The sequence below is a fragment of the Symsagittifera roscoffensis genome, chromosome 7 (assembly GCF_963678635.1).
Source record: "Symsagittifera roscoffensis chromosome 7, txSymRosc1.1, whole genome shotgun sequence".
NCBI classification, from domain to species: domain Eukaryota; kingdom Metazoa; phylum Xenacoelomorpha; order Acoela; family Convolutidae; genus Symsagittifera; species Symsagittifera roscoffensis.
In genome coordinates, this window is record NC_087068.1 from 40,498,421 (window position 1) to 40,509,533 (window position 11,113).

Genomic DNA, 11,113 nt, shown 5'->3' on the forward strand with positions numbered 1-11,113 from the left:
TTGCTCTCAATTCTCAAACGGAAATAGAAATAGACTGGTTCATGATTATTTCTACCAAAGTAACACCAAATGGCTATCACATCTCAGCCCTGACAACTGTAAAAACGAACTTAGACGATTGAAAAGCACATCAAACAAAGGCACAACCAGAAAACTGTTAAACTTTCAAGTTTTTCCGGATTCTGCACATCAAGCCGAGATAGAATAATACCAAGAACGATACCAAGGTCACATGAAACTAGACGACAAATTTCCCATCCACGGAGCACCATGGAGCACTTACATGATAAAAGTTGGATACCACTTATTGGAATATACAACTCCTCAAATTGTAAAGCCGACACTAAAAATAAAGGATACCAAGAAATAATGTTTCTTGATTGGAAAACACAACTTGAAAAAAAAAACAATTAACACGAGATTTAAAAGATGACACTAAGTTTTAGCAAGGAAGCAGACTCCCTTGCAAAAATGACCAAGGATACTGCGATCCTACTATACAAACACAAGCAGCAATTGTTTGGTTTCCCCAAAGACACATGTACAACATTTCAAGTAGCAAAAACACACGCTAGAATGATAAAATTTCACCAAAAATATTTTACAGAATCAATCCTTTATGGAGAAGTAAACCCTGAATAAATCAGACAGAGTAAATATAAATTTAGAAATATTCATAGTATAGAGCACAAACTGACACAATTCCAAAATTACCCAGAAATGGAACTTGCATGTAAATATAACAAACCACTTTATAAAACACAATATTAGGAAACTTTTGTCGAATACGAACAAGGTTTACATCAATACATGAAAATTAATCATACATCCAATGGCAACACATCACTCAACCAGTGACGAAAATTTTTAAATCCCAGTAAACCTCCTTGAAATAACAGAAAAATAAAAAGCACAGGACAAAGATAGCACTCGTTTGCAAGAGCTATCACTAATGGACAACACTCATTTTGGCGCAGTTCACTATGACATACAGCGAGACACGAAATTAGACCATACATTAAAAGAATTTTTCAAGAAATGTCTTTAACAGATTTTGAAACACTACATTAATTATGCGAACTTGAAAGAACACAAATTCTACAAATACTTGCACTATCAGTGATTAAAATCCCTTATGCAGTATATTCACTATCAGGCAATAGATCGAGTTTTATTGACTACGAAGGAAACATACTATGGAATAAGCCTTGTACCAAAAAAGTATCACCCTTACATGTTTCTGAAGACCAAAGATGTTATAAAAGAATCCCATTAGTCAACAAAAATAAAATACATTTTGTTGATACACTCTCCCGAAGAACTTATTTTTGGGATACAACAGTCCCATGAGGATCAGAAAACAGCCTCAATGTAGTACAAATGAATTCAGACGAAGATAAATACTATCTTCTCACACCATATCCTACATTTATGCAACCACAACAAAAGTTTTCACCAGAAAGCATTAGAGCTATTGCCCGCAATCCAAAGATCGATTTACAATCTCTAAACTCTAAATCCGACATTCAACATCACATACGTTCACAACAATTTGAAGAAATACTCACAAAAATGGACACCATACAACGACAATCTATAGATCAAAACCTACGCAAGCTCGCAGAAACAGCAGGCTTTTCAGACATCTACGCACAAGACTACAGCGGATATTTTAAAAATATAAAAGATAACACTTATGTAAATGTCAAAAAAATCACAAAATAAATCACCAAAAAGTTTTGTTATCTTTGTTATTTTGAAAAACGAACTTCTTGCCTTTCTAGGATGGCCCTACTACATCTTAGAAAGATTGACGATATTATACGCAATGTTTAACTTTCTTGGATTTCTTTTCTCCTTACTTAAAGGAATCTACAATACATGCGCAATACACACACAAGTAAACAAACCAGCAAGCGTAACACGCATACTTTTTGCAGGATTTTTTTGGAATATTCTCTAAATCAATAAATAAAATACTGCTCAAATGAAAGAATACAATACCAAACTATCAACAACACCGTAAACATATGACGATTCACAAAACAATACAAATACAACGTCTACGGCACCACAATTACAAAGCCTAAACCATAACCATCACTTATATTTAGTGCCAAGAAATTTTAGAAACTTAGCCCTGACAGACCTCATATCTCCAAGACCTAATTACCTACAAAGCCCCATTCAACACATAATAACCCAACAACCTAATATAGAAGACATATACGAGCAAATTATAGAACAACCCCATCCCACTAATTTTCGTTCTCAGAACAACCATCTTTTTAGCCCATGATGAGCCGCCAAGTTGAATCACTCCATCGCTCAATTTCCTACCCAGCCAACCTTCAAAACAACCTCCCTATCATCCCACTTTTTGCTTTCCCTCCACCTCAATCACCTCATGATAACACTTCATCCAGCATGGATTCAGAAACTAATTCAAACACCACTGTATATAACAATATTTCCCAATTTAATTACTCCGATCTCGAGACCCCTGACGAGTTTGACAACTCCGAACCCAGCGCGTCTACATTTTCCTAACCTCCCTTTCAATCTCTCCACTCCCAACTCAAATTTGAACCCCCTTCCCCTACCTCTTCTATTTCCAATGTAACACCCACATGTTCCCCTTGACCAGTGAACCTTCCGACAACAACAGCTCTGTAAATTCACAAATATCTCACGAGCTTGATAATTTCATCAAACTTCAACAACAATTACAACACCCTCAAACACTAACATTTCACCAACTCTCACAATCAAAAACTACACAAGGTTAATGTCAACCCACTAATGAAAAAATATGTTATAACCTGCCACTACATACACACGATGAAGATCACTTTCCTCATCCACAATTTTTAAAATTAGCTTAAGGTACACACACCGAATGGATTTTGAACAGAGGTAAAAAAACACAATGAAGTTTATCAAAAAGTAACAAAAACTACTACAAAGACAAAATATTAATTCCAAATTAAATTCTCAGTTTACACCAGCTACAAACTTAAAAATCGGAACATAAATTTTAATTCAAACTTTACAACACCAAAGGAATTTCTGAAAAATTACAACCATTCCGAAAAGGACCATAGCAAATAATTAATGAACCAAACTGATGTAACATACAATCTTGTAAACCTAAATTTAAAAAAAATGTTCAATACTGAAACATTCTTTTACCCTATTATCCGAATTAGTACGTTCTTCGCAAACTGACTCATCTATACTCGTTCACAGGACTCAAAATTATTCACAATAACTCCGATTACAAACAAAAACAAAGCACTGATATGAATTCTATCCAAAAACCATTGGAAACAAATTAAAAAGAACTTAACAAACAAACATCGAAAAATTTAGATAACAAAAAAAAATAAAATCAAACAAAAAGAAAAAATCGAAAATTAGAAGAAAAAATTCTACCTTAAAATCAAAAAGAAAAATCTCCACATCGACAATCTTTGCGACTTCGAACTCAGCCACGCAAAAATTATGAAACATTCATTCCACAATCTAAAATATTAGAGAAAGTTGAAATTCAGAAACCACTTTAAAATTAATTATCATTTTCACCTCTTAAAAGATCTTTTCATAACCATACATTTTTTCACAATTCATGCTGAAAAAAAAACCCAACCAAACTAGTTCAAATTCAGCCAATCAGAACCTTTTACGAATCCTCACTTCATTTTTGACACGACTTCTTTAGCCAATAAACAATCAACTTCAAGCGAATCTCTAACTATGAATAAAGGAATCTCCAGGTCGAAATTAAGCAAACCGCTAAACATTGACACCTGAAAAAAAAAAACGTCTCAAAATTACAACTCTCCTCCATCAAAAAGTACAAAGATTAACAATATTGTCCCAACTTAGACCTCAAAAACCCCTAAGGTAAAAGTAATAAATTAACCTAAAGACCAAAGTGGAGATGATCCTCTAGCCTTAAGTACAAATTTTTCTTAGATATCCTCAATAATCCAATAAATAACAAGAAAACTAAGAAGACCCTTAGGAGCCCTCAAAACATCCCTTCACCAAAAACTGCCGAAACCCAACTCACTTTTCAAAAAACCAATAAATAATCCGACCACACTTGAATTTAGTCTCAAAAAATAAAAAATAATTCTTCGAAACGAATCACTTCTTCAAATGCTTCTTTCTCAAACACTCAACAATACTCTTTCAAACTTTTTTCAAACCTTTCAAATTTTTTCAAGCTTTATATATTCTTAATAACCGATAGCCTTGACACATTCATCCTCCTCCTGATAATTTTTTGCAATTTTTTCATAATTTTTTTAGTCCCTAGCCCAAACCTACGCTAATTTCTCCAAAATCCTTGACCACCTCCTCAGGTACGAGATTTCAAATAACTATCTAAATGTTCCAACATCTATTCAGTAGAACAGATGTTTTTGTTCTTTTCTCATATTTTTGATATCCCTCATAAGGACGTTATGCAAATGTATAAAAAAGGTTATCATAACTTTCGCATTAGCAACGATACTTTTAATCCTTTTCATCAAACAATCGAACAATTTCCTCATAAAAAATATACTTCTCCAAAAATTTTTCCAAAACTGCTAATCAACAACCCCCACACCATTTCACGCCAACAACATCACAAGAACCTCACTAACAAACAGTCAAACAAAAAACCCCCAATTTTCAACATGCATCTATTTTCAAGACAATCCATAGACATTTGAAGAAAGACACGCACGATTGTCCGAACCACTAGAATCAGTAGTTCGCCATGCATCTCTAAGCAAACCACAATACGAAACAGTATATAATATATACCCCCTCTCCAACAAGCCCTTAATAGAGCAAGACACCAAAGTCATAAACAAAAGAACCGAAACAATCATAACCGAAATAAACAGACAAATTATGCATCCAAGACGAAATAGAAATTTGCAAACCCCCAGAATTGAATTCAACATTCACCAATAGCAAATCCTATAGTCTTCTCCAGTAGCACAATTCAAAGTACTGCCCACACCCCATCACAACAAAACATATCAAACATCCCATCTGATTTTTTAGGTGCAACCCCTACATCTGAACCAATCCGAGAAAATCGTTTAATCCCCTAGCCACTACAGAACATCCCCCATTGTGGATGAAACAAGTTTCTACTCAAGGCGAACCAAGTTTAGTGAACGATCCAATAGACGTTTCATCTGGCACAACTTCCTCACTACCAGAAACTCTTTCACTCCCTTCAACCCCTTCCTTAACTCAAATCTCACAATTTTCTCCAAATTTTCCTACAAATCTCGACGCTAGATATAGAGAAACTTCAACCAATAATAAAAACCTACGATTGGATTGGAATACATTCGTAACACCCCCTCCATTATTTGGACAATATCACAAAAGTAACAGGTTAAACATAGGTTATAGTAAAATAATTCACCATCCCTTATCCCTAGCCCCCCCCCCCCAAATATGAGAGCTCAATCTTTACCTCCCCCATTTATAACAACAGAAATAATCTACAAATAGGTTAGATACATGAAAAAGACAATTGGATATATAACTTTCACTAATGAACATCACTCACGAGCAAGAACTATCTCTAATGAACGACACTGTTTTTAGCGCAATTCACTTTAAAATACAGCGAGACACGAGATTAGACTATACAATTAAAAGAATTTTTCAAGAAATGTCTTTAACAGAACTTGAAACACTACATCAATTATGCGAACTTGAAATAACACAAATTCTACAATGACTTGCACTAGCAGTACTTAAAATCCCTTATGCAGGATATTTATATCAGGCAATAGATCGAATTTTATTGACTACGAAGGAAACATACTATGGTATAAGCCTTGTACCAAAAAATCATCACCCTTATATGTTTTTGAAGACCAAAGATGTTATAAAAGAATCCCATTAGTCAACAAAAATAAAATACATTTTGTTGATACACTCTCCCGAGGAACTTATTTTTGGGATACATCAGTCCCATGTGGATCAGAAAACAGCCACAATGTAGTACAAATGAATTCAGACGAAGATAAATACTATCTTCTCACGCCATATCCTACATTTATGCAACCACAAAAAAAGTTTTCACCAGAAAGCATTAGAGCTTTTACCCGCAATCCAAATATCGATTTACAATCGATCGGCATAAACTCTAGATCCGACATTCAACATCACATACGTTCACAACAATTTGAAGAATTACTCACAAAAATGGACACCATACAACGACAATCTATAGATCAAAACCTACGCAAACTTGCAGAAACAGCAGGCTTTTCAGACATCTACGCACAAGACTACAGCGGGTATTTTAAAAATATAAAAGATAACATTTATTTAAATGTCGAAAAAATCACAAGATATATCACCAAAAAAAATTTTTAGTTTTGTTATTTTGAAAAACGAACTTCTTGCATTTCTAGGATGGCCCTACTACATCTTAGAAAGATTGAATATAGTAAACGCAATGTTTAACTTTCTTGGATTTCTTTTCTCCTTACATAGAGGAATCCACAATACATGCGCAATACACACACACAAGTAAACAAACCAGCAAGCGTAGTACGCATACTTTTTGCAGGATTATTTGGAATATTTTCTAAACCAATAAATAAAATACTGCTCAAATGAAAGAATACAATCCCAAACTATCAACAACACCGAATACATATGACGATTCACAAAACAATACAAATACAACGTCTACGGCACCACAATTACAAAGCCTAAACCATAACCATCCCTTATATTTAGTGCCAAGAAATTTTAGAAACATAGCCCTGACAGACCGCATATCTCCAAGACCTAAGTACCTACAAAGCCCCATTCAACACATAATAACCTAACAACCTAATATAGAAGACACATACAAGCAATTTATAGAACAACCCCATACCACTAATTTTTGTTCTCAGAACAACCATCTTTTTAGCCCACGATGAGCCGCCAAGTTGGATCACTCCATCGCTCAATTTCCTACCCAATCATCCTTCAAAGCAACATCCCTATCATCCCACTTTTCGCTTTCCCTCCACCTCAATCACCTCATGATAACACTTCATCCAGCATGGATTCAGAAACTAATTCAAACACCACTGTATATAACACTATTTTCCAACTTAATAACTCCGAGACCACTGACGAATTTGACAACTCCGAATAAAGGGCGTCCATCTAAATCTACGCCTGCATCAATGTAAAACATTATGCTCACATAGTCGAGCCAAAAATCCCGAAAGATGTTAAACATGAAAAAAATCCAATCAAGTCTAATTAAATCGAAAATTACAGGAATGTTGCAAATAAGTTTTTATCAGCCATTGACTATGTAAGGTATAAGAACCTAGAGGCAAGCATGGTTCACAAAGCTCAAGATATTCACATTGGCTAATGGAAATAAAAAAATTAGAAGCACGGTTGACGGTATTCAGGAAATGCGAGTAGCATCAACAGCAGACATTGTTTGTCCCACAAAATCGAGAGAGGACAATGGTCTTCTCATCGGTTCTATACAAAATTGGACCACCACAACCTTAGTTTATTTCTATGCCCTTTCAGCTCATGTTCTTAAGAGCTTCTAAAAGTATTAACTCAATTGAAGAATTCCAATTAGATAGTTTTTGATACAAGTTGTTCAACATCAAACGGATGAATGGAAAAAGATATCAAGCATACTGTCGGGTGAACTGTGGTCTAAATTGACGGACTGATTTTATTAAATGGGTTTGAAATGCTTCTATTTTTGATTTACATGGTCTGAATTTAGAAATATTTTATGACTTCTCATTTTTTGCAATCTAAGATCGTCCTAGTTAGATTTTTTTTTCACATTAAGTGATCGAGGGTGATTGTTCTGATCTGAGTGCTCGTCAATCAACAAAGGTGCCAATCATTATCTGGGCGCATGATGGCCTCAATCAGCCATACAAATTAAACCTCTCTTAGCCCTGTGTGCGGCCTTTTGAACAGCACTTGCGAACATGCGTCCACTCATAAGGTAGAACAAAAGATTGAACGAGTGTCTCATCAGCAGCAGAAGCCAGTTCACCTTCAGAAAGAATTTCTCTCGTTCATTTTCAACTTTCCTCTTCCCATCGTGTCCATCGTTTTCGTAGTCCCCATTCGAGTCTTGATTCGATCGCGCCCTATAAATCATTCATAGTTGAAAACTTTTTGTTTTTTATGTCCTTTATCAAATAAAAGTTGGGTTTTTGGCCTTTCTCGGCCAAGGATATGAAATATAATTTTTTTCGAGTTTTTTTTCTTGAAAATTTACACACGAAATGTGCACTACAACTAAGTGAAAATAACTAGCGGGGTATTAAGCTTCAGTTACCTGGTGAGCACCCAAAACATGAATGAAATCGTGGCGTGGAACAGGAGATATGAGAGTGTGAGAGCGACTAGCATGCCAACGTATCTACGTTCCGAATCCGCTTTCTTTTTCGCCCGTATCTGGGCTGGACTGGGCCCTTTTTTGGCGCGTATCTCTGCTGGAGCTGGTAACCTTCTTGCTTCGTTTGTATCTTGCGGTAAACTGGTTATAGAAGTCCCCGTTCGGGAAGTTTGAGGTACTGCGCTTATGTTATCTGTCTGAATGTCATTCCCAGGCTTCTTTTGTTTGCAGAGCGAGATGACGAACAGAATGTTTGCAACGAAAAGAAAGCTCATCGGAATCCCGAGGAACAACACAAAACTACCTATGAACCGATATACAACTTGGATTAGTTGAAACCTCGTCGATTCGAGGAACGTACACGTGCTGCTGTTCGAATCAACCTTTAGGAAATACAACGCAGGTAGACCATACGAAATAGCCCCAACAACAATACCAATAACTACTTTGTTCAGTTTAGCCTTGCTCGAGTAGATGTGGTGCTGAATCGGGCAAAACAGTATCAGAAGTCTGTCCAGAGCCATTGTCACAACCAGATAGGACGTGATATTGCCACACACTGAGCCTTGGTAAACGAGTATCGGACACCATACTTCCTAAAGATCAAACAAGACTGCTCATATCAGGGCGAAGCCCTAATGTTCCGACTGCCTTTTAAGGTTCATAAGAGCAGCAGTAAAAAAATAAATGAAATAAAATAAAATGAAAATTTTTTTTCTAAAATTTGAAAATTTTTATGGAAATCATCCCCCCACACGCCATATAAAGTACAAAAAGATAGATTTCGTTCCTTGTAACAAATCATTTGTGGCAAAAAGCTTCGTCCAATTAATTTGGAACGATTTATAGGACGGATTAAATCACCGCTTACGCGTTAATAGCGCGATTTATATCGCGCGTTAATTGTCCCAAATTGGTCAAAATGGCAAAAATGGCAATCTTTAAACCCTCATAACTTTACAAAAAATAATCACAGGTGAAATATCTTTTCAAACTTGAGCTCAGGACAACAATAGCTTTCGAACGACATTAAAAAATTCCGTCAAAAATGGCTAGTTAAAAAGTCGAAATTTGTCTGAAGAAAAAAAACCCACCCCGAGCACAAATATTCCGTTACTTTTGTATCGAAAGTCGGAACAATAAATATCTATCGCTGGAGGGTAGTGGTGATGAAGTCTCCCGCGGTGATCAAAATAAAAATCGATCATATAGACAAACAAGACTGCTCGTATCAAGGCGAAGCCCTGAATGTTCCGACTGCCTTTTAAGGTTTTATGGAGCAGTAATAACATTAAAAAAATAAATGAAATAAAATAAAAAGAATTTTTTTTCTCTAAAATTCGAAATTTTTTATGAAAATAATCCCCCCACACGCCATATAAAGAACAAAAAGATAGATTTCGTTCCTTGTAACAAATCAATTATGGCAAATAAGCTTCGTTCAACCAATTTGGAACGATTTATAGACGAATTAAATCTCCAAAATTGCAATCTTTAAACCCCCTTAACTTTACGAAAAATGATCACAGGTGAAATATCTTTTCAAACTTGAGCTCAGGACAACAATAGCTTTCGAACGATATAAAAAAAATTCCGTCAAAAATTGCTAGTTAAAAAGTCGAAATTTGTCTGAAGAAAAAAAACCTACCGCGAGCACAAATATTCCGTTACTTTCGTATCGAAAGTCGGAACAAAAAGTACAGATTAACGTAAGTATAGAATCGATAATTCTACAACCAATTTGCCAGCGATAACCGATTCTATACAGATATAATCTAATTTGCTTCCACCAAAAATAAATCGATTTTAGTGCCAAATCATTCGATTATTCTTTTCTATAAAAGCTGTACATAATATGTAGATAATCGATAGATAATCTGTATATAATGTTTAGACAATCTGTATAAATTGACTAAACTGCCTAAAAACTATGAGGCCGCAACATTTTCAGTTTTGACCATTCATGATTTATGTTAATGATTTTTTCACAAACTTAACAAAAATTTGTTAACATGAAAATGTTTTTGCAGCAACTTCTTCTCACAAAAAATATAATATTAATATAGTATGTAATGTATATAGTATGCGGAATGTTTGATGCAGAAAAAAAAACAGTTTTAGAGTGTTTTGGTAGTAATTTTATAATGGAGATAGATATACAGTATGACACTTTTGCTAAGCAAAATGCACTATAATCGTTTATCAAAACTACATAATTGAAATTTTACTATATAAAATTACAACAGATCTAAAATAATTAAAAATTTCTGTAGATAATTGATTTTTATCCAATTTTGTCACTGTGGGCTCCGTTTTGTATCAAAGGGTCGGGAATTCGAGGTCCATTATGATCACAGCTCGTTGCATCAGGGTGTGACAACACTTCCCACAGAAAAATAACCAAACAATTCCGTGTTGTATGTAGTTAAGGGGACAACAGCGGTTATCCCTAATGAGCTGAACAGCTTGCGTGTTGGTGCTTCCTCATGGGTAAGTTGGGTTAAAAATCGCAGTTGTGCGACTCTTTTTCCTACCACTGAAAGTGAGGATGAATTTGCCCTCCAATGTATTTTGTTTTCCACGCAAAAGCAAATTCCGCAAAAACCATCAGATTGGGTCAAGTGATATATCGCAGAAAAACCCTATGTCAGTGTCGAGAAAAGCCGGTTTGAAGTTTTATTTTATGGTCTAACTTCGAAC

General features: G+C 35.2%; 1 protein-coding gene across 1 annotated transcript; it reads right to left on the bottom strand.

The window, feature by feature from the left end:
• Positions 1-7,703: 7,703 nt before the first annotated feature.
• LOC134851625 (uncharacterized) lies at positions 7,704-8,972 on the bottom strand. Its single transcript, XM_063867794.1, has 2 exons — positions 8,354-8,972; positions 7,704-8,162 (listed from the first exon to the last, which is right to left on the bottom strand). The coding sequence occupies exons 1-2, from the start codon at positions 8,935-8,937 to the stop codon at positions 7,931-7,933; spliced, it is 816 nt and encodes a 271-aa protein (XP_063723864.1). The 5' UTR covers positions 8,938-8,972; the 3' UTR covers positions 7,704-7,930.
• Between the last annotated feature and the right edge of the window lie 2,141 nt (positions 8,973-11,113).